At 40.9% G+C, this 25,503-nt stretch overlaps 1 protein-coding gene across 3 annotated transcripts in view; it reads right to left on the bottom strand.

Moving 5' to 3' along the window:
- COA6 (cytochrome c oxidase assembly factor 6) overlaps window positions 1-11,846 on the bottom strand; it is a 46,064-nt gene extending 34,218 nt beyond the window's left edge. The window contains exons 1-2 of one of the 3 annotated variants that reach the window (XM_089897431.1): window positions 11,619-11,846; window positions 10,702-10,861 (exon numbers count right to left, since the gene is read on the bottom strand). In XM_089897431.1, coding sequence (XP_089753557.1) covers window positions 10,702-10,845 — 144 coding nt within the window. In that variant the 5' untranslated portion in view covers window positions 10,846-10,861; window positions 11,619-11,846. The remainder of the gene's footprint in view (window positions 1-10,701; window positions 10,862-11,618) is intronic. The other 2 variants (XM_030763499.2, XM_030763498.2) reach the window with 2 other exon arrangements.
- Between the last annotated feature and the right edge of the window lie 13,657 nt (window positions 11,847-25,503).

Genomic DNA, 25,503 nt, shown 5'->3' with positions numbered 1-25,503 from the left:
ATGACACGATACTACCCACAGAGAATCCTAAAGATGCCACCAGAAAACTACTAGAGCTAAGCAATGAATTTGGTAAAGTAGCAGGACACAAAATTAATGCACAGAAATCTCTGGCATTCCTATACACAAATGATGAAAAATCTGAAAGTGAAATCAAGAAAACACTCCCACTTACCCCTGCAACAAAAAGAATAAAATAATCTAGGAATAAACCTACCGAAGGAGACAAAAGACCTGTATGCAGGAAATTATAAGACACTGATGAGAGAAATTAAAGATGATACAAACAGACGGAGAGATATACCATGTTCTTGGATTGGAAGAATCAACATTGTGAAAATGACTCTACTACCCAAAGCAATCTACGACCCAAAGAGTCAATGCAATCCCTATCAAACTACCACTGGCATTTTTCACAGAACTAGAACAAAAAATTTCGCAATTTGTATGGAAACACAAAAGACCCCGAAAAGCCAAAGCAATCTCGAGAACGAAAAAAGGAGCTGGAGGAATCAGGCTCCCTGACTTCAGACTATACTACAAAGCTACAGTAATCAAGACAGTATGGTACTGGCACAAAAACAGAAAGATAGATCAATGGAACAGGATAGAAAGCCCAGAGATAAACCCACGCACATATGGACACCTTATCTTTGATAAAGGTGGCAGGAATGTACAGTGGAGAAAGGACAGCCTCTTCAATAAGTGGTGCTGGGAAAACTGGACAGATACATGTAAAAGTATGAGATTAGATCACTCCCTAACACCATACACAAAAATAAGCTCAAAATGCATTAAAGGCCTAAATGTAAGGCCAGAAACTATCAAACTCTTAGAGGAAAACATAGGCAGAACACTCTATGACATAAATCACAGCAAGATCCTTTCTGACCCACCTCCTAGGGTAATGGAAATAAAAACAAAAATAAACAAATGGGACCTAATGAAACTTCAAAGCTTTTGCACAGCAAAGGAAACCGTAAACAAGACCAAAAGACAACCCTCAGAATGGGAGAAAATATCTGCAAATGAAGCAACTGACAAAGGATTAATCTCCAAAATTTACAAGCAGCTCATGCAGCTCAATAACAAAAAAACAGACAACCCAATCCAAAAATGGGCAGAAGACCTAAACAGACATTTCTCCAAAGAAGATATACAGACTGCCAACAAACACATGAAAGAATGCTCAACATCATTAATCATCAGAGAAATGCAAATCAAAACTACAATGAGATATCATCTCACACCAGTCAGAATGGGCATCATCAAAAAATCTAGAAACAATACTTGCTGGAGAGGGTGTGGAGAAAAGGGAACACTCTTGCACTGCCGGTGGGAATGTGAATTGGTTCAGCCACTATGGAGAACAGTATGGAGGTTCCTTAAAAAACTACAAATAGAACTACCATATGACCCAGCAATCCCACTACTGGGCATATACCCTGAGAAAACCAAACTTCAAAAAGAGTCATGTGCCAAAATGTTCATTGCAGCTCTATTTACAACAGCCCGGAGATGGAAACAACCTAAGTGCCCATCAGCGGATGAATGGATAAAGAAGATGTGGCACATATGTACAACGGAATATTACTCAGCCGTAAAAAGAAACGAAATTGAGCTGTTTGTCATGAGGTGGATAGACCCAGAGTCTGTCATGCAGAGTGAAGTAAGTCAGAAAGAAAAAGACAAATACCGTACGCTAACACATATATATGGAATTTAAGGAATAAAAATGTCATGAAGAACCTAGGGGTAAGACAGGAATAAAGACACAGACATACTGGAGAACGGACTTGAGGATATGGGGAGGGGGAAGGGTGAGCTGTGACAGGGCGAGAGAGAGGCATGGACATATATACACTAACAAACGTAAGGTAGATAGCTCGTGGGAAGCAGCCGCATGGCACAGGGATATCGGATCGGTGCTTTGTGACCGCCTGGAGGGGTGGGATAGGGAGGGTGGGAGGGAGGAAGACGCAAGAGGGAAGAGATATGGGAACATATGTGTATGTATAACTGATTCCCTTTGGTATAAAGCAGAAACTAACACACCATTGTAAAGCAATTATACCCCAATAAAGATGTTAAAAAAAAATTAAATACAAAGAAAACATATTAAAAGCAGCAAGGGAAAAACAACAAATAACACACCAGGGAATCCCCATAAGGTTAACAGCTGATCTTTCGGCAGAAACTCTGCAAGCCAGAAGGGACTGGCAGGACATATTTAAAGTGATGAAGGAGGAAAACCTGCAACCAAGATTACTCTACCCAGCAAGGATCTCATTCAGATTTGATGGAGAAATTAAAACCTTTACAGACAAGCAAAAGCTGAGAGAGTTCAGCACTGCCAAACCAGCTCTACAGCAACTGCTAAAGGAACTTCTCTAGGCAAGAAACACGAGAGAAGGAAAAGACCTACAATAGCGAACCCAAAACAGTTAAGAAAATGGGAATAGGAACATACATATCGATAATTACCTTAAATGTAAACGGACTAAACGCTCCCACCAAAAGACACAGATTGGCTGGATGGATACAGAAACAAGACCCATATATCTGCTGTCTACAAGAGACCCACTTCAGACCTAGAGACACATACAGACTGAAAGTAAGGGGACGGAAAAAGATATTTCATGCAAATGGAAACCAAAAGAAAGCTGGAGGAGCAATTCTCATAACAGACAAAATAGACTTTAAAATAAACACTATTAGAAGAGACAAAGAAGGACACTACATAATGATCAAGGGATCAATCCAAGAAGAAGATACAACAATTGTAAGTATTTATGCTCCCAACATAGGAGCACCTCAATACATAAGGCAAATACTAACAGCCATAAAAGGGGAAATCGACAGTAACACATTCATAGCAGGGGACTTTAACACCCCACTTTCACCAACGGACAGATCATCCAAAATGAAAATAAATAAGGAAACACAAGCTTTAAATGACACATTGAACAAGATGGACTTAATTGATATTTATAGGACATTACATCCAAAAACAACAGAATACACATTCTTCTATAGTGCTCATGGAACATTCTCCAGGACAGATCATATCTTGGGTCACCAATCAAGTCTTGGTAAATTTAAGAAAGTCGAAATTATATCAACTATCTTTTCCGACCACAACGCTATGAGACTAGATATCAATTACAGGAAAAGATCTGTAAAAAATACAAACACATGGAGGCTAAACAATACACTACTTATTAATAACGAAGTGATCACTGAAGAAATCAAAGAGGAAATGAAAAAATACCTACAAACAAATGACAATGGAGACACGACGACCCAAAATCTGTGGGATGCAGCAAAAGCAGTTCTAAGAGGGAAGTTTATAGCGATACAATCCTACCTTAAGAAACAGGAAGCATCTCGAATAAACAACCTAACCTTGCACCTCAAGCAATTAGAGAAAGAAGAACAGAAAAACCCCAAATTTAGCAGAAGGAAAGAAATCATAAAAATCAGATCAGAAATAAATGAAAAAGAAATGAAGGAAACAATAGCAAAGATCAATAAAACTAAAAGCTGGTTCTCTGAGAAGATAAACAAAATAGATAAACCACTAGCCAGACTCATCAAGAAAAAAAGGGAGAAGACTCAAATCAATAGAATTAGAAATGAAAAAGGAGAAGTAACAACTGACACCGCAGAAATACAAAAGATCGTGAGAGATTACTGCAAGCAGCTCTATGCCAATAAAATGGACAATCTGGAAGAAATGGACAAATTCTTAGAAATGCACAACCTGCCAAGACTGAATCAGGAAGAAATAGAAAATATGAACAGACCAATCACAAGCACTGAAATTGAAACTGTGATTAAAAATCTTCCAACAAACAAAAGCCCAGGACCAGGTGGCTTCACAGGCGAATTCTATCAAACATTTAGAGAAGAGCTAACACCTATCCTTCTCAAACTCTTCCAAAATATAGCAGAGGGAGGAACACTCCCAAATTCCTTCTGCGAGGCCACCATCACCTCGATACCAAAACCAGACAAGGATGTCACAAAGAAAGAAAACTACAGGCCAATATCACTGATGAACACAGATGCAAAAATCCTCAACAAAATACTAGCAAACAGAATCCAACAGCACATTAAAAGGATCATACACCATGATCAAGTGGGGTTTATTCCAGGAATGCGAGGATTCTTCAATATACGCAAATCTATCAATGGGATAAACCATATTAACAAATTGAAGGAGAAAAACCATACGATCATCTCAATAGATGCAGAGAAAGCTTTTGACAAAATTCAACACCCATTTATGATAAAAACCCTGCAGAAAGTAGGCATAGAGGGAACTTTCCTCAACATGATAAAGGCCATATATGACAAGCCCACAGCCAACATCATCCTCAATGGTGAAAAACTGAAAGCATTTCCACTAAGATCAGGAACAAGGCAAGGTTGCCCACTCTCACCACTCTTATTCAACATAGTTTTGGAAGTTTTAGCCACAGCAATCAGAGAAGAAAAGGAAATAAAAGGAATCCAAATCGGAAGAGAGGAAGTAAAGCTGTCACTGTTTGCAGATGACACGATACTACCCACAGAGAATCCTAAAGATGCCACCAGAAAACTACTAGAGCTAAGCAATGAATTTGGTAAAGTAGCAGGACACAAAATTAATGCACAGAAATCTCTGGCATTCCTATACACAAATGATGAAAAATCTGAAAGTGAAATCAAGAAAACACTCCCACTTACCCCTGCAACAAAAAGAATAAAATATCTAGGAATAAATCTACCTAGGGAGACAAAAGACCTGTATGCAGAAAACTATAAGACACTGATGAAAGAAATTAAAGATGATACAAATAGATGGAGAGATATACCATGCTCTTGGATTGGAAGAATCAACATTGTGAAAATGACTCCACTACCCAAAGGAATCTACAGATTCAATGCAATCCCTATCAAACTACCACTGGCATTTTTCACAGAACTAGAACAAAAAATATCGCAATTTGTATGGAAACACAAAAGGCCCCGAATAGCCAAAGCAATCTTGACAACGAAAAAAGGACCTGGAGGAATCAGGCTCCCTGACTTCAGACTATACTACAAAGCTACAGTAATCAAGACAGTATGGTACTGGCACAAAAACAGAAAGGTAGATCAATGGAACAGGATAGAAAGCCCAGAGATAAACCGATGCACATATGATCACCTTATCTTTGATAAAGGAGGCAGGAATGTACAGTGGAGAAAGGACAGCCTCTTCAATAAGTGGTGCTGGGAAAACTGGACAGGTACATGTAAAAGTATGAGATTAGATCACTCCCTAACACCGTACACAAAAATAAGCTCAAAATGGATTAAAGACCTAAATGTAAGGCAGGAAACTATCAAACTCTTAGAGGAAAACATAGGCAGGACACTCTATGACATAAATCACAGCAAGATCCTTTCTGACCCACCTCCTAGGGTAATGGAAATAAAAACAAAAATAAATAAATGGGACCTAATGAAACTTCAAAGCTTTTGCACAGCAAAGGAAACCATAAACAAGACTAAAAGACAACCCTCAGAATGGGAGAAAATGTTTGCAAATGAAGCAACTGACAAAGTGTTCATTTCCAAAATTTACAAGCAGCTCATGCAGCTCAATAACAAAAAAACAAACAACCCAATCCAAAAATGGGCAGAAGACCTAAATAGACATTTCTTCAAAGAAGATATACAGACTGCCAACAAACACATGAAAGAATGCTCAACATCACTGATCATTAGAGAAATGCAAATCAAAACTACAATGAGATATTATCTCACACCAATCAGAATGGCCGTCATCAAAAAATCTAGAAACAATACTTGCTGGAGAGGGTGTGGAGAAAAGGGATCACTCTTGCACTGTTGGTGGGAATGTAAATTGATACAGCCACTGTGGAGAACAGTATGGAGGTTCCTTAAGAAACTACAAATAGAACTACCATATGACCCAGCAATCCCACTACTGGGCATATACCCTGAGAAAACCAAAATTCAAAAAGAGTCATGTACCAAAATGTTCATTGCAGCTCTATTTACAATAGCCCAGAGATGGAAACAACCTAAGTGTCCATCATCGGATGAATGGATAAAGATGATGTGGCACATATATACAATGGAATATTACTCAGCCATAAAAAGTAATGAAATTGAGCTATTTGTAATGAGATGGATAGACCTAGAGTCTGTCATACAGAGTGAAATAAGTCAGAAAGAAAGAGACATACCTTACGCTAACACATATATATGGAATTTAAGAAAAAAAATGTCATGAAGAACCTAGGGGTAAGACAGGAATAAAGACAGAGACCTACTAGAGAATGGACTTGAGGATATGGGGAGGGGGAAGGGTAAGCTGTGACAAAGCGAGAGAGAGGCATGGACATATATACACTACCAAACGTAAGGTAGAGAGCTAGTGGGAAGCAGCCGCATAGCACAGGGAGATAAGGTCGGTGCTTTGTGATCGCCTGGAGGGGTGGGATCGGGAGGGTGGGAGGGAGGGAGAAGCAAGAGGGAAGAGATATAGGAACATGTATATATATATAACCGATTAATTTTGTTGTAAAGCAGAAACTAACACACCACTGTAAAGCAATTATACTCCAATAAAGATGTTAAGAAAAAAAAAAATACTTCATGATTTAAAGACATTGTACAAGTTTTTCGTGTCAACTGTAAGTTCAACAAGTTTTTTAGTTCAGCAGCCATCATATTTGTATTACGTTTATCTTATCCGGAACATACATTTAAGGAGATAGACATAGTTAAAAATTATATTCGTGAACTATGAATAAGTAAACTGATGGCAAAACTTTAATACACTAAATATTTTTTATTTTTTCTATTTACATCCTCCTCTTGCCATAGGGAATTTGGAGTATCTTAAAGCCCCATATCCTGAAACAGTAAAATCACAGAAGTAGAAAATCAAGGCCAACCACCAAATCCTCATAACATCTGCACCTGAGCTGCTTTGCAGACAAGACAAAGGCATGATACCACACACGTTTTCACTGTCAGAACAGAAAAGCTTTTCTTAGGATTTAATTCTTAAATATTTCAGTAGAGCCTGAGTTAAGAATGTAAAACTGTGCCTGCCCTGTCTCAAGCTGGGATAAGAGACTCAGATAAAGCCAGCTACAAAGTTAACATTCCTCTGTAGGACACACCGCAGCCAGACACTGTCCTAAGAGACCCCTTTGAGTGACTAATGCTTTTTTTTGGGGGGGGGCGCTGTGTTGGGTCTTCGTTGCTGCGTGCGGGCTTTCTCTAGCTGCAGCGAGCAGGGGCTACTCTTCGTTGCGGTGCATGGGCTTCTCATTGCGGTGGCTTCTCTTGTTGTGGAGCACAGGCTCTAGGCGTGCGGGCTTTAGGAGTTGCGGCACGCAGGCTCAGTAGTTGTGGCTTGTGGACTCTAGAGCGCAGGCTCAGTAGTTGTGGCACACGGGCTTAGTTGGTCCGCGGCATGTGGGATCTTCCCGGACCAGGGCTGGAACCTGTGTCCCCTGCACTGGCAGGTGGATTCTTAACCACTGCGCCACCAGGGAAGTCCCTACTGCTTTCTTATTCACCAAGAAACTCTGTTCTCTAAAATCAAACTATCAGAAATTTGCTCTTTGAAGTTCTTTTGGTAAGAATGAAACACCCCACTTTTGCCTGGGAGGGATCTGATAGGCACTTTGACAAAAAGAAGCAGTCTTGATTTCCAACTCAGGTGCAGGACTTCACATAAGGATTTCTGAGCATGACGACATGGCAGCATTTATCTTTGTGGAAAATAAGACCCTGGGTCCACTTCTCAGTCCAGAGTTGACGACCTGCTTATACACAGCCCTGCTTTGCTCTGAGCCTATCAAAGCACCACTTCATTTCAGTTTCACCTAAACTCCACCCTTCCCCAAACCCTCTGATAGCTCCTTTCCCTTGGCTGGTGAAACGCCCACAGCAGCTCCAGTGCGTGGGCCTCCCTGGTTAGAGCACATTAATAAATCTCACTGTCAGACTCCACACCCCTGGTGTCCTTAGGCTGACTGAGCTGGGACGGGTGTTATATGTAAAGGGCACCAGATGAAGAAGTGGAGAATGCTCTTAACGTTTTTGTGGCAAATCAATAGATCTTTGCATCTCTTGTCACATCTCCAACTGCCTAAATGACAATGCCATTTAGTGGTCCTACTTATACTTCAGTCCCAACTTGTCCAGAGCTCAGCTCCTCTCCAGACATGTTTCTCCTCCCGTCACCTATTTCAGTGACCGCGTCAACGTCCACCCAAATGCTCCGATCTCTTTCCCCCTCTTGATCACGACAGTACAGGCCCACATCATTCCTCACTTGGATTGTTTTAATAGCTCTTTAACTGGTTTCTCTACCCTCCTTCATCCATCCATCACACCACTGCCAAGAATAATCTTTTTGAAATTCCAATTTGATCATGGCACTGCTTGTTTAAAGGTCTTTCAAGGTATCCCTATTGCCTTCAAGGTCAACATCCAAACTCCTCAGTAAGACAAATCAGGTCATTCATGGCTCAATCTCTGCCCATCTGTCTATCTTCTGGGTTTACCACCAGTCCCTGAAATGCTACCCGTCCAGAGGTACCCCATTTCCTGAATGTGCTGATTTCTCATGCATCTTGCTTCCATGCCTTTGCATATACCGTACTCTCTGCTTGAAAAGCTCTGCTCCATAGTCTTTTCCATTCAATTAACAGTTGAGGACCCTCGACATGTGGCACCTCGAAGAGGCTAATGTCCAAAAGGCTAATAAACCAACAAGCAATTCTTGAGAAGCACTGTGTATGTATAATGCTAGTGTCCTCTAAGCCATTACATGAGATGCAGGATAGCATGAATGCCAAAATACTGGAAATTTCCGAGACATTTCAAAGGTTCACAGGGAAAAGACAGTATCTGAAATTGATGTTAGGATCAAGTATCTTGGCTGTCCGGTTGCTCTATTTGTGGAAGACTGCGTTGGATGATGCTACAATGACAGACGTGATCCCTGCTCCTTCCTAAGTTACGAGCCAATAGGAGGCTTTAAATCGGGCCATTATGCAAGGCCGACTGAGAAGCACTATAAAAGGGATAAGCAAAGGGGCAGAGAAGAGTAATTTGGTTTTGTGACAGCACAGTTTTATGGCATATTTATTATGTAAGAAATTTTTATTTTTAGTGTTTTATCATAGAAGTATTCATTGTGAATCTCTATTTGGTGGTTTTATTTTTACCTTTATTCTCTGGCTGTGGCTTCAGCTAAGTAAGAGAATCCAAACTTTGCAATCAGAGAGACCTACTTTCAAATCCCCTCTCTACTACTTCGCTGGTTAGCCAATCTTGAACAAATCATTTCACCTTTCTGAGCCTTAGTTTCTATTACATAAAAGAGATACAACAGTACCTCACAAGACTGAATGAAAATTAAAGCTAATGAAAACACAATTTCTCACACAGAATGCACTCAGAGAATACTCCCATCACTTCTCCCTCTGTCTCCTTCCCCACCTTCTCACACAAATCTCTGTAAATATCGTTCGCTTTTATTCTATGGCCACTGGGTATGACTCCTGAGTAGAGAGCACGGGTGAAAAGGGAGCAAAGGGCTGAGGGCGCAGGCTGGGAAAGGGAGCTCAGTTACAGACTAAGAATAGTCTGCAGATGACAACGGTTTTTTCCCTGGGAGCACGGCTGTCAGTGTCAGATGCAGCAGCAGTTATTCCTTTGCTCTACCGCTCCCTTCTTTGTTGGCGTAATCTATAACTTTGTAGGTTACTGTCAGTTTCTCTAACAACGTTCATGTCATAACTCTTGGGTGGTTCAGTATCCATGTGGTTGATCCTGCCAGACCCTGGCCTCTCAGGTCCTTGGCCTCTTTCTTCAATGATCTTGTCCTCCAACCTACCTTACTGCCAGGATCAAAGCCTAGGCCTCGTCCTTACCAACAAACACAGCCCTGCCGTAATCTCAATTCCGAGCATCCCATTCTCCAGCCCCAATAGTGAAAAAGCAAGTTATTTCAATGCTCTGGGCTTCAGTCGCCTCCTCTGGAAATTGACGGCAACACCGCCCGTCTCAAAGGGTAGTGATGAAGGAGCATCAGGCACTCACACCGGGGCACTTACTGAGCCCAGTGATGTTAGTTCCCTTTTCCAACCCCTCCCATTCTAAGGACTGGCAATACAGAGCAAGAGCCCGTGTCGGCGAGGCACTTGGAGCAGCTGGTGGCAGAATCCACCATATGACCATTTAGTTTCTTCCACTTTCCAAACTCCTTTGTATTTGCATTTTGGGTATATGACCATATGATTTGTGGCGGGCAACTGGGAATGCTTTATTTCTGATAGCAGCTCTAGGCCAATGAATTTGCCAACTCTTGCCCAAGAGTAAATACTATCCCTTCAGAAGATCCAGGAGAAATCTACCAATTTAGAAGGCTGGAATTTTTTGGTTAGCGTGCATATGTTTTGCTTTTCAATCATCTTTAAAGTGTCAGGTGACATTTTCCAAAGGTGTGCCTGCTATGTACATAAAACAAGCCTGGATTACGAGACAAGGTTTTCTCTGCTGCTCACGGAAACCGCTCATTTGACATGCCTCAAACGGTGCCTCATTTCATAGCCCACCACTCACCGTAAGCTCTATGTATTTTGACAGCAAACAGAAACACGTCCCCGTGTGACTTACCCACTGTTGGGGACAGCTTGATTCAAATGAGCTTCTTAACTTCTTGCACCGAGAAGCGTCCTCTGTGTTCTCATCTAAACACTTCCAGTACTCATCCCGGGCTCCCCAGCAAGCCTGCCTTTCTTTCATAGATGGGGCTGCCATTCCTAGTGGGCTCAAGCTGCCAACCAAAACATGTGATATTAGCAAGGAACCTGTAATTCGAGAGAAGGTAAGCCAAAGAAAACATACTGTTGTTCCCTCCAAACCCCTCTTTTTTTAAAGTTATGCCTCCGTTTTTTAATGATGTGACTGAAACCAATCAGTTCTATTACATTAACGGTATCGTTAAGAGCACTCGCTTTTGACGCTTATCCCTTACACCAGGTATTTTGCTCCATTGCTGGAGTGGCAGCTTGGTCTCAGAAAGTTGGAGTTAGGGGCTTCCCTGGTGGCGCAGTGGTTGAGAGTCCGCCTGCCGATGCAGGGGACGCAGGTTCGTTCCCCCGTCTGGGAAGATCCCACATGCCGCGGAGCGGCTGGGCCCGTGAGCCATGGCCGCTGAGCCTGCGCTCCGCAACGGGAGAAGCCACAGCTGTGAGAGGCCCGCGTACCGCAAAAAAAAAAAAAAAAAAAAAAAAGAAAAGAAAGCCGGAGTTAGAATTACGGCTCTCACACGGTCCGTCACTTAAGACACTTCACTTATTCTCTCGAGCCTGTTTCCCCTTCGATAAAACAGGGGAGCGGTGCCCATTTTACGAGGTTGCTGTTCGAACCAAAGTGCTATACAAATAAATGCACGAGGGCAAAATCACCAGGCAGGACACGGAGTGCTGCTGCGTCTTGCAGAAGAGGAGCCCGAGGCTCGCAGAAAGTCAGCGACCTCCGGGGTCCATACCCTCCCCGGCGCGCCCCGCCAGCCCCGCCAGCAAGCCCACCTCTCCGCCCGTCCAGAACCAGGCTCCCTTCGGCGCCCACTGGAGCAGAAGCACGCAGCCCAACAACCGAGAAAGAAGGGCGCGGTGTCGAAGACTGGCGCCGCACTAACGCCTCGCCCGCTGGAGCTCAAGCGTCGTAGAACCCCGTCCCCTCAAGGAAACAATTCACGCGGCGAATGCGCCGGCCTTGGAATGATCCTTACGGGCTACCGTTCGCTGTTCCAGGAGGGCGGGACTTCCTGTTCCGTTCTCTTACCTGTCGCAGTGACTTCCGGGCCTGCTCGGGCGAGGGAGGCGGGTCCTGGGGCTGTGGGGGTGGGAAGTGAGTGGGATTAGGTCACTCCTCAGAGCGGTCTTGGCTTTATTAACGTCTCGGTGCCTCTCTCCCTGCAGTTTTTCGTGATTTTAATGAACTGTGCTTCTTTCATGAATCTAAATTTCTGCATATATCTCGCCAAGCGCCGTTCGGAAAGCTTAACGTGCGAGCCCTGCCGGAAACGGCGGCTTTGTGTGGAAGTTGGCACCTGAGATGAGAGCGGGACGAAGCGTTAAAGGGCCGCGAAGGCTTAACTCCTCGCTTTTTAAATTAAAGGAAAAAAAAGAAAGAATTGATCCCAGAAAGAGGCGGGTGACACCGCAGGACACATGGCAAATAAGTGACTGAGCTGAGAACCCAGGGCACCCAGCTCCCAGTTTCCTGATTCACATTTGATCCTGTTACACTTACCAACATTATCACCTTTCCCTTGCTTGAACCCTTGCGGCTTTCTTCTGTAGATGGACAAGATCCTTTTAGTTGGTATTGGGAGACATCTAGTGAAAGAATATGAAAGCCAAGTTCCAGTCGGCTGAGATCTGATAGTTCGTGGGATTAAAATGTGAGCCTGATTAGAGTTTACAGCTAAGATCTTTGGACTTGGATCTGAAAGTTGACGGAGGTAATACAAATTGGTCAGGAGAGTGGGTAAAATTAATACCTGTATTATTGTTTTAATCTTACTTGTGGCTTTTTTTACTCCCTAAACGCTGAGGTGTTTTTCAAAAGGAATGAAAAGCGCTGCTCCAGATTTTGAAAGATGCTCTTTTTAATATTTTAGTGAATATCTCAGCAGAATCTTTATCTGAAAGCACGTTTGTAGATACAGGTCAGTCGTCCAGGTCTCTTAAAGATCGCATCTGCGGCATCATCTAGTCCTGTTGAATTCTAAGTGCTTATAAAACTCACAAGCAGTTTACAGCTCTGCACTCAGTGCTGGTATTTAATCCTTTACAAATAAACATACGCAGATTTTCAGGTTGGCTGTGTGAAGCCTAAGTACCACCAAACATATGTTCTACAATATGGGAAGGATTTCTGTAATAGTTAATGGAGTCTAATAAGTGGATTGCTTTAGCTTTACCAGGACCACCAATTCTTTTATACTGTGTCTATCATGGGCAGTTTATATAAAGATAGTATTTTTAAAGTATGACTAATGAGATACAAAAAGGATGGAAGGAGTCTTGAATGACGTATGAGTTGAAAAAAAATATTTAAAGTTTAAAATTTTTATGCACTTAATAATAAATATATATATATATAATATATAAAGGGAATCGATGAAATTATAAAGAAAAAAATATATGGCCATAGTGGGTGATTTTAACAGGCCTTTCCCAGTCATTGTTAAGACAAACAAAAGAAAAATCAGTAAGGGTATAGAAAATTTGAATAACATGATGTACAAACTTGACCTAATGAATATACACAGAAAAACACAACCAAAATCAGAACGTGTTTTTTGGAACGTAAACATGACATATTACCAAAATCAACTGCATACTTAGCTGTAAAGCAACTCTCAACGAATTTTAAAGATTGAAATCATTCAGCACGTGTTTTTTGAGCACAGTGCTGTTAAGCTAGAAATCAATAAAGAACTCTAAAAACAAGTCCATGTAACCCATAGCCAAAGAGTCATAATGGTAATGAGAAAATTTTTTGAGCTGAATAATAAAATACAATAGCAACACCTGTGGAATAAAGTTAACGTATAGTACGTAGAGGGAAGTTTATAGCCTTAAGTAAGTACATTAGAAATGAGGCTGAAAGGTCTTTAGCTAAACATTCCCTTTCAAGAAGTTAGAAAAAGGAGAGTAAAATTAAGGAAAGTGGAAGGAGGGACATAATGCTGAAAGCAGAAATGAATGAAATGGGAAATGAAAGTAGTGGTGTGCCAGACACTGCCTTTACTGGCTCAGGAGAGCCAACTGTGCACACCTCTTCTGCTAGTGTTTTGTTTCATTATGTTCAGAGCTAATTAACTAGCACACCACTGCATACAGTAGATTTTAAAAATCCAGAAGTTGATTTTTTTTTGGAAAAGACTAATAAAATTGACAAATATTTAACAGTATTGAGCAATGAAAGGAGAGATGTTAACAACCTATGTCAATAACAAAAACTATACTTTAGAAATCAAAACAGAACATCTTGTAAACAATTTGATGCAAATAAAATGTAGATGATTGTACAAATCTCAAGAAAAACACTAGCTCACTAAAGAGGAGAAAATATGAATAGTCCCAAACCATTAAAAATTTGAATCAGTAGTAATGAAGGTTCACACACAAATTCCAGGTCAATGGCTCCACTGGTAAGTTCCTTCAAACTTTGAAATAATTCCATTTTTATTGTATGAGGCTACCATAACTTTTGTACTAATTACAAAATCCCCAAACCTTGAAACATCAAACTCTTTGGAACTCATTTGTTGAAAAATGTAACTTAGTGTCGCGATAGTCGTTATTTATATATCACTTAGTTGACTATAAGTTTTGCTGTAGAAATATTGATATTTTTGATTATAGGTACTGTCCCAGTTCTTGCTACATAGTATACATTGTACATTCCATGGTACCTTTCCAATATCCAAAGAAGTCTGTATTCCAGAACACATCTGTCTCCAAGTATTTCAGATAAATTTTGTGGACCTGTATGGAAGAATGATTCTATGACTTTAGGATTGAGAATAATTTTTTTTAGCCATAAAGGAAAAGATCAATAAATTCAACTACATTAAAATTAAGGACTTTTGTTTACCAAATAACACCATAAAGTGAGTGGAAGAGTCACAATATGGGAGAAGAAGTTTGCAAAGCATATAACAAGGAATTAGCACCCAGAATATATAAAAAACACCTACATCAGGCTTCCCTGGTGGCGCAGTGGTTAAGAATCCACCTGCCAATGAAGAGGACATGGGTTCGATCCCTGGTCCAGAAAGATCCCACATGCCACGGAACAACTAAGCCTGTGCGCCACAACTACTGAGCCTGCACGCTAGAGCCTGCGGGCCACAACTACAACTACTGAAGCCCACGCACCTAGAGTCCATGCTCCGCAACAAGAGATACTCTAATGGTAGTATAAATTGATACAGTCACTTTGGAAAACTGACTTTTGTGAAGTTGAAGATACACATTCGCTATCAGTCAGCAATTCTATTCAGAATCTCTTGTATATGTGCAAGTTTGTAATAGCTAAAAACAATATACAATCCAAACATATCAACAAGAGAATGGATAAATTATGATGTCATAAGGTGAAGTATAATGCACCAATGAAAATGAACAACTATAACCATTTATAATAATATGATGAATCTCAGTATTGAGTGAAAGAAGCAAGTCAATCAAAGAATAGATATCATGTGTTTCCACTTACATAAGGTTCAGAAATGCAAAACTCAACTCTCCTGTTAAGGATACATACATTAAATAGCAAAACTATTAAGAAAAGAGAAATGGGATGTGACCAGGGAGGGCTTCTGAGGGGCTGACAATGTTCTGTTTCTGAAACTGGGTAGTTGTTTTATAATTATTCTTTAAATAAACTGTACAAGTAAATCTTATACACTCTTCTGTGAATGAGAATGAATATATGTCACATATATGCATGATATGTGTCATAATTTTTAAGTAAAGTAGAGTAGTTGGCCTGAGAAAGGTCATCTTTAGTACATTTGATTCACAGAAAGGTGAAAATAATGGTCATTCAGAATATTTATAGTGTGATGACTAAGTTTTTAATGGATTTACCATCTTATGTGGCCTTCAAGGTCAAAAGTCAGTAGTCTCTAGTGCTAACTGTCACTTGGGCAGCTAAGCAATTCCTACTGGTCAGTAGTAGGCCTAGGGCAGAGATAAAGAAAGTATTACCAAAGAGAGTCAATGAATTGCAATAATGCCCCTTCCCCCACCAGCTTACTCTCAAGGAGCTCTGTGGTCTAGCCAACAGAGCAAAAACAACTAGAAGAGAGAAATTTTGAGGTGTAGATATGGTAAAAAAAAATATATATATATATATATATATATGTACGTATATATATATGTATATGTATGTTAATAACAACAGCAATAATGCAGGATAAGAGTTGGAGAGGCCACATTCACCTTACAAAATTTGGAAGACTATGGGCAAGTAAAAGAATGTGGGTGCCATGAGATGATTTCAGATGTGCTGTTTTGATACAGAGAGGGTGTAATCTCCAACCTATGTTTGGAGGAGAGAGGAGGCGAAGAGAAGTCAGTGTGAAGAGGTGGAAGACATGTCGTGTTACCATCGAGAGGAGTTTCATGTGGGTGTTCTCCGGTCTGAACTAAGTTGCTCCCCAAACCAATGGTGGGCAGGGCCAGACAGACCCAGTAGCACTGAAAACGTATGTGTTGTTTTTCTGTTGCTGCCCACAGACTTTTTTATTTATAATCTGTACTGTTTTACAAAGCAGTCATCACAGACACCTACTCAGGGACACAAACAAGAAAGATTCCTTTGACTTCAGTGTTGCTGCAGAGATCCTTCTGAATTTCTTTTAGATCTCTATGCTGACTCCTTGTCCTTTTTCCTCCTATTAACTATAGGTACGCTCCAAGATGCTGCCTTTTTTTCTCTCTTTTTCTTTTCTTTGCATTCTGTTTTCCATGGTGAGCTGATTCACCCCCGGAGCTTCAGTTAGCACTTCTTTCAAAAAGACTTGGAAGTCTATGTTTTAGTCCTAATGGAACCTTTATGCCCATTTTCTCTTCCCAAGTCCCTTGACGGCTATCTCCATTTGTTTGTCCTTCCATCACTCCAATAAGTTCAAAACTGGAACTCGTAGTATTCTTTCTCCAGGAAAGCTTCTCTTTCTAAGCTTTTCCTTTTCATCGGATCTACTAGTGCTTCAGCTGCCAGTTGGGAACCGTTGATCCTTCTTTCATCCTTCTTGCTCTGTACTTACATAGCTTGCACAGTGCCAGGCACTGTGGTCAGCCTTGGGGATATAAAGATAAATAAGGATAGATCTTGGTCCTTGAGAAGCTCAGTCTTATGGAGGACACAGGCCATACTCTCCTCTAATAAAGAGTAATAAGACCTATGAGAGAGGCATGCACCAAATGCAGCAGGAGCCCAGCAGGAGTTAAATCAAGAAGGGAAACACAGGCAGTATTAGAGGCAGCAAAGTTCAGTGGATAAGAGTGTAGGTACAGAACCAGACTGGGCTTGAATCCTGCCCCCCTCCCCCGCCAGTGATGTCAAGCTGTGTGACCTTGGACAGGTTCCTGAACTTTTACATACATGGGTTTCCTTAATTGAAAATGTTGGTGATTGTAATATCTACTTAGGTTTCTTGTGAAAGTTACATAGAATAATCCAAGGAAAGCACTTAGAACAGCACTTACAAAGATTTCATTCATTCACTCAACAAATATTTATTGAGAACTTACTCTGTGCCAGGCACTGTTTTAGGGGCTTGGGAGACATCAGAGAACAATATAGATGAAAACTGCTGCTCTACCTAGCAGGGAGACAATAAACAATAAATTCTATATATAGTATGTTAGAAAAGTGTCATAGGAAAAAGAAAAACATAAATGTTAGTTATTAGTATTACTATATTTTAGAGGTCACTTGATCTTGGACTTAGAGAGAAGTCCTTTAAAGGGAATAATACTATGTTTCATCAAATCTAAAATGCATTAGTTATAATTTGCCCCACTGTTTTACGTACCCCTAAGAAAGGAAAAAGCGCTGCCAATTAAACTATAACACAATGCTTTTTCATTACCTAAGATTCTTATCTTAAACTTATTTAGACATATTTAGGCATGAATTTAAAAATCGTATCACAGTAATACATACAGAAGAAGGAAAATAAGAGCAGAAATTGATTAAGGTATTCATGAAACTTCATTACATTTCGAGTTCCAGTCATCAGAATCACTTTTTGATTTGGTCACCAATGTCTGTGTTTTTCCACCAATCTTATCATCAATGGCATTAGGCACTTTGAGCAAGTCCTCTTACCATATCTTCTCCCCTCCCCTCCTCTTGTCTTTCCAGATCCACTAAAGAGCTAAAAGCCATTGGTGCTGAACAATTCAGCCAACTTTGTAATTCGGTACAGGGAGCTTACTCTTCACTCCTATTTTGGGAATGTTGCTTAAACACATCAGAACGACCCTCCACCTGTCTCCTTAACATTTTGATTCTTAGAGGTTAAGAGTGCCCCCTTCTTGATCTCCTGGATTGTCTTCTAGGCCACGGACACTCACTCTGCAAGTACGGAATGCTAGTGCTTTCGATGTGTATGCGCACACAGGCAGTGACAACTATGTTATGACTGGGGTCTGGCGACAGTTGGGTGCCATCCCCGGTACGATGAGTCCGAGGTGTGAAAATGCAGGAACAAGAATGGACGTGTTAGAGTCAATGAAACACTACGTTATTAACTAGTCTATTTTCCTTTTTCCGAGTATTTACTCTTTGTCAGGCACTGGGCTAAACATTTTACACTTAGGATCTCATTTAATCTTTCTCATTTAATAATAGAGCGCCATTGAGGTAGGCACTCTATTATTCCCATTTTATAGAGCTGCGTTATCCAATAGAAATATAAGGCAAGCCACATATGTAGTTTAAAATTTTCTAGTAGCCACATTAAAAAAAGTAAAATAGAAAATAGAAGCAGGCGGAATGAATTATAATAATATATTTCTTTTAACCCAATATATTAAAAATATTATCATTTTATCCTATAATCAACCTAAAATATTTGATTTTCCTTTTTTCATACTATTCTAAATCCAGTGTCTGTTTTAACTTAAAACACATGTTAATCTGGACTAATCACATTTCAAGTCCTCAGCGGCCACATGTAGGTAGCAGCTACCATATTAGACAATGTACTTATAGATGACAAGAGGATTCCAATTGTCCAAGACACGCATAATATATGTGGCCGAGTGGATTCTCCAACTGAGATGTAGATATAGCTATGTGACTAATTCTTGACATGCGAGTAAAAGTATTTTCTTGAAACTAAGGAAACTTTCCTAAAAAGATAACTGGTGTGATCCATAATGCAAATGTGGGCATAGAAGGAGCCCAATGGGGCCTCTTCATAGAGCAGAGCTGTCATGCCAACACTGGGCAGCCTACCTCTGGACTTTTGCATGAGAGATACTTAAACTCCTATCTTGCTGAAGGCATGACTTTAAGTCTTTGTTACTTGAGGTGCAGAAACAAAAAGAACTTGATACAATCTTCCTGAAAGACAAACAAAATAAGAGTAAGATGGAATATAAGAGAAAGAAAGAAAATTAGGGGATCAGTCCTTTAAATCCAACAACCTACTAACAGTTCAAGAAAGAGAGAAAAGAGAGGGGAGGAAATTTCCCAGAACCAAAGGACACAAGACTCTAGACTGAAAAGGCTCACCGTGTGCCTAGCAAAAGGTATGGAAGAGACTCAAATCGAGGCATGTTGTGAAAGTTCAGAACACCAGAGATGCCCCTGGAAACTTCTATTAAGCTAAATAAAGACTACTTACAAATTACTAGCAATCAGAACGGCTTTGTCTTTCTCAAGTGGCATCAGAAGGCAAATGACAACAAATCAAATACATTCAAGATTCTGAGGGAAAATTATTTACAGCTTAGAATTCGAGAGCCAGCTAAACTATCAATCAAATGTGAGGGCAGGATAGAGACATTTTCAGATTTTCGAAAACCTCTCATACACTTTCCTGTAACAGGCTATGGAGAATACCTTCCACCAAAAACAAGAAATCAAAAGAAAGACATGGCACAGGATCCAGGAAAGAGGATCTGTGGCACAAAGGGAAATCTCACAATGAAATCTTTGCAGAGAGCAACCAATAGGTATCATAGCAGAAGGAAGGAAGGAAAGTGTTCTCAGGAAATAAACACACAAACTGTTAATGTACATATGGCAGAAACATTGGCACATTTGAGAAGAAAATTAACAATAGGTAGGTAGAATTTCAGACTCCCCAAAAGGGCTAGTATCAAGCCTCAGTAAAAAGGAAGGAGAAAAAAGAAAAGAAATATGTAAATAGTATATTACTTGGCTCAGCAATTAGCAAGGTTGGCATAGCCACAATAATGTAAATACTAACTATTCATTTAAAAATCATAATCGGGACTTCCCTGGTGGTCCAGTGGTTGAGACTTCACCTTCCACTGCTGGGGGCATGGGTTCAATCCCTGGCCGGGGAACTAAGATCCCACATGCCTCGGGGCCAAAAAACCAAAACCAAAAACAGAAGCAATATTGTAACAAATTCAATAAAGGCTTTAAAAGTGGTCCACATCAAAAAATCTTAAAACAAAAAAATTATAATAAAATTAAGTTAGGGGGATGGAGGGAATACAAGCTGGGATGGCGAGGGGGGTGTAGAGAGCTAACAGAATAAAGGCTTAGTGTGGAGTAGCCAGATTGCCTTACTTCACATCACAGCTGTCTTCTTACTGGTTGTATGATGTTAGGTAAGTTATTCAATTTCTTATCTCTGAGTTTCCTCATCTGTAAAATGAGGATAATAATACCACTTACCTCAGTTGTTGTTTTTTGTTTTGTTTTGTTTTTTGGCTGCACCACTCAGCTTGCGGGATCTTAGTTCCCCAACCAGGGATTGAACTCGGGCCCTCAGCAGTGAAAGCACAGAGTCCTAACCACTGGATCTCCAGGGAATTCAACCTCAGTTGCTGTAAGGATAAAATGAGTGTGTGTTTGTGTGTATGTATATAGTTTAAGTATATAAAATATACTGGTAGGGCTTCCCTGGTGGCACAGTGGTTAAGAATCCGCCTGCCAATGCAGGGGACATGGGTTCGAGCCCTGGTCCGGGAAGATCCCATATGCCGTGGAGCAACTGAGCCCGTGCACCACAACTACTGAGCCTGTGCTCTAGAGCCCGCGAGCCACAACTACTGAGCCCACGTACCACATCTACTGAAGCCCACACACCTAGAGCCCGTGCTCTGCAACAAGAGAAGCCACCGCAATGAGAAGGCTGCGCACCGCAACGAAGAGTAGCCCCTGCTCGCCTCAACTAGAGAAAGCCCGCGCGCAGCAACGAAGATCCAGTGCAGCCAAAAATAAATAAATAAATATTTCTTTAAAAAAAAAAGAAACTCTCTTGTGGTGTGTAGAGGAGAGAAGACAGTATTAGCTATTACGATTATTTGCATATCTAAAGCTTGTTTTTCTGGCAAAAACAACCACCGCTATTAACAAATATGAACACAAAAGGCCGTCACCACCAAGAACAGTTCAGTTAGCAATAACTATTTGGTCTTTCTTAGATGATGCTCTTTCACCCCATTAAAATTCAAAGCGTTTCTTTGATACAGACCAATGGGTTTCCATGGAAACCTGCTTTATTACCTAGGCAACTAAGGGCTCATGCTGGTACTGTTAGATTATTTAAAAATTGTCGGGAAATTCAGGTCTACTTAGCTTCTTGGCTAGGTTGAAACTCTATTTCATTATTCCCCTGTGCCAGACTTGAAACTTTCTAGTTAGCCTCAATAAACACAAACAATAATGAAGTTTCTAATTGATCTTGTGAATTCTACAATTCTTTATATTAACCAGGTAGATATTAAAGGAGTTACAGTTCACCAAAGGTTTTATGAAGGATCTATTTGATAAAATCCATACTTTCTTAGAAGATTGCTTGAAGACCAATCCATTCAAGGTTGAGATTCAAACGTCTGGGATGGGAAAGATTTTGCAGTTTAAAAGAATGCACAGTAAACTTCAATAGCTTCATCTCAGAGGGCTGGTGAAAGGTTTAAAAAAGATAATGAGTGTAAATCATGTGTACTGAAATAAGCAATCAATAATATCTGCTCTTGAGAACTGTGGGCTAGATGCTGCTATACGTGAGTGATACATGGTTGGATAAGCATAGCCCAAAGAATCATAGCCCAAAGAATCACCCTGAAGGAAGGTCACTTTTAGAGTTGTGACTAGGGTTATCACTTTTATATATTTTGTAGTTGAATTAGAGAAGCGTAATCAAGGATGCTTATCAAACCTGCATAGGGTCTGGGGATGGAGGCAATAGCTCATAGTTTTAATGAAAGACTCAAGGATCTCAACAGGTTAGGATGATGGGCTGGTATAAAGAAGATTTAATCATGCTGCTTAATTAGTTAATTAGTTCTAGTGGCTTACTTAGTTCTAGTGGCTTTCTATTGCTGACCAACAAATGCCCTGATATCCCAGCATGGCACTGAAGACCCTCACATTAGGACTTAGCCTGTCTTCTGACTTCATCTCCTACCGCTCCCTACAGATGCCCATCTCTTTATCTTAGCTATTTGCTGTTCCCAGATCTTGCCTCTAACATTCTGCCTCTCTTCCTGCTCTTCCAGTCATCTGAACTGCCCAGCCACCCACCTGTTTCTGAAAACCCTATTCATCCTATTAGGCCCAACTCAAAAAGTTATTTCCTTCATGAAGTAGTTTGCAATCCCTCCCGATCCAAACAGCACAAAGTCTGCCCCTGAGAGTCAATCGTCTCACGCTGCCTTAATATCAGAGGTCCTGGTGACCTTGGTCAGTCCTCTTATTAATTTCAAAGTTTCTTAAAGACAGGAGCTGGTTCAGTTATGCAGATTCCATTTTTACAGTATTTATGGGACAAACAAACGGTAAGTGTGAAATCCTGTTTGTGTCCAAAACAAAACAATTTCAGGGGAATAGGACAGAATGAACATCTAACTAAATCTTAGGGGTCTAGTTGACTGTAAGTAAAATAAGTACAATTACTGTGGGCACTAAAAGCTAATGTAAACATAGGCTACACGCTCCAGGTGAGTGAACAACTGTCGTGTTACAAGATGTGAGGCAATTATCATTCTATATGGTCTCTGATTATCGGATGCTTAGAGAATTGCTAGATGGTGTGCTTATGGTGGGAAGGGCTTCACCTGCAGGGTGGTGAATTATCGTTTACCTTGCCAATAACAGCATATTCCTCACCCTGGGACTGGAGTAAATCTCTCCACATTCTCAGCCCTACGGAGATGAAGAAGCTTGAATCCTATGTCTCTGGCCATGGCTGGAATGGGGACACACTGGCCAAAAAGGAATGGGTTTATCTTATGGTGGGAAATAAGGGACAGGCTGAGAATCATGAATCAGCATGGGAGCCCAAGAAGGATGACCACTGCAGGAGTTAGGCTGAAAACGTGCGTGTCAAGCCAAGAGCCCTGATGGAAGTGACCACTGGAGGAAGGGGAGGGGCAGCCGGCAGCCTGTAGAGTAGAGCAGCCCTTTCGCTGAAGGATCAGAGGGTCGGATGGGAGCGGCATCTATGTCTGGGCAGTCTGTGCTTCTGTAATCATTTCTGTTTTGGTCCACCTCATTACTTCTTAGAGTATTTTGAAAGAGTAAGGAAAGCCCTTCTGGTTTCCAGCTCTGCATGTAGGGAGCTTAGAATTTGCCACTCCATCCTAACAAGTAAAAAGCTGAACAGGCTAAAAAATCAACTCTTCTAGGACAGAAGGCAAACCGCTGCCCCCAAGACTGGAGAGACAGACAGATGAACACAGAGAAAACTTAGCAGAGCAGAGACAAACAGAAACTACGTGGGAACGAGTGCCAAGGTAGGAAAGTCAGAACTGTAATTGACAAATGCCGGAGGCTCAGTGTGGACGACTCTGAGAGTTAAAAACTCCAGGGGGACCCGGTCACAGGGGGCCTCCACAACTGTGAAACTTACCTCCAGGAGCTCAACCAGGTTCCCACAGTAAATATCGGAGAAAAATTCCCTCATGCTTCTAGCAGGGGGAGGGGAAAAGGAGCCATTCTGAAATATGCTGGCGCACTCTGTTCTTCTTAACAAAGCCTTCCATCAGAAGAAACTAGTTAACCAGAGCCGAACCTGTTGGGGGTATTATCAGACCCCAAGAGACCTGGGCAAGGGAAATACCCAACTCCAGACAGCAACAGCCTTCCACGTGGGAAAAGGGAAATACCCAACTCTAGCCCACTCTAGCCATCCTCTCCCACCTAAGAGAGGAGGAAAAAAATAAGACTCATTTGAGAAGTCTACAGTCCAGAGCACAGGCTCACTGAAAGAGACCTAATCATAGGACTATAGAATGGTTCCCCTCCCCTTATACCTTACCACGTTACTAAAGACCTATTTACAGCAGTTCCTTTTAGCTGGTACAGCATGTCCGGTTATCAAGAAAAAATTTACAAGGCATACCAAAAGGCAAAAAAAACATAACTTGAAGAGACAGAGCAAGCATCAGAAGCAGGCATGACAGGGATGTTGGAATCTTCAGATTGGGAATTTATTACAACTATAATTCATGTGTTAAGGGGTAAAAGAGACAGCAGGCAAGAACAGATGGGCAATGTAAGTGGGGAGAGATGGAAATCCTAAGAAAGAACCAAAAAGAAACGCTAGAGATAAAAAACACTGTCATAGAAATGAAGAATGCCTTTGATGGGCTTCTTAGTAGACTAGATACAGTTGAGGAGAGAATCTCTGAGCTGGAGGATGTATCAATAGAAACCTCCCTAACTGAAAAGCAAAGAAACAAAGACTGGAAAAACAGAACAGAATATGCAAGGACAGTGAGACAACACTTACAGGTAACACACCCAAAATGGGAATACCCAGAAGGAGAAGAAAGGGAGAAAGAAACAGAAGAAATATTTGAAACAATAATGGCTGATAATTTCTACCAACTTAATGTCAGACACCAAAACACAACTCCAGGAAGCTCAGAGAACACGATAATATAAATAAATGCAAAAACAAAAACAAAATAACTCAGGCATATCGTTTTCAAACTATAGAAAATCAAAGATAGGGAAAAAATCCTGTATCTACACAGAAAGATAAGAATTACAGGTGGCTTCTGCTCAGAAACCAGGCAGGCAACAGAAGGAGAGAAACGGACTTCCCTGGTGACACAGTGGTTAGGAATCCACCTGCCAATGCTGGGGACATGCGTTCGAGCCTTGGTCCGGGAAGATCCCACATGCCGTGGAGCAACTAAGCCCGTGCACCACAACTACTGAGCCTGTGCTCTAGAGCCTGTGAGACACAACTACTGAGCCTGCGTGCCACAACTACTGAAGCACACACACCTAGAGCCTGTGCTCTGCAACAAGAGAAGCCACCGCAATAAGAAGCCCGTACACCACAATGAAGAGTAGCCCCCACTCGCCGCAACTAGAGAAAGCCCATGCGCAGCAACGAAGACCCAATGCAACCATAAAATAAAAGTAAATAAATAAATTCAAAAAAAAGGAGTGAAACATTTAAAGTGTTGAGAGAAAACCCCCACCAGTCTAGAATTCCTTCTCCCACAAAATTATCCTTCAAAAATGGAGAAATAAACAAACAAAAATCAAGGAAATTTGTTGCCAGTAGACCTGCCTTGCAAACAATGTTTAAACAAATTCTTTAGAGAGAATAAAAAAATAGGTCAGAAACTTGGGTCTACATAAAGAAAGGAAGAGCTTTGAAAAAGGAGTAAGTAAAGGTAAAATTAAAATTTTTATTTTTCTTATTTCTAACTGACTTAG

The sequence above is a fragment of the Delphinapterus leucas genome, chromosome 16 (genome assembly GCF_059928025.1).
Source record: "Delphinapterus leucas isolate spDelLeu-1000000601 "Yukka" chromosome 16, BTC_Dleu_Yukka2, whole genome shotgun sequence".
Classification (NCBI taxonomy): domain Eukaryota; kingdom Metazoa; phylum Chordata; class Mammalia; order Artiodactyla; family Monodontidae; genus Delphinapterus; species Delphinapterus leucas.
This window is presented reverse-complemented; position numbering and strand designations above follow the sequence as displayed.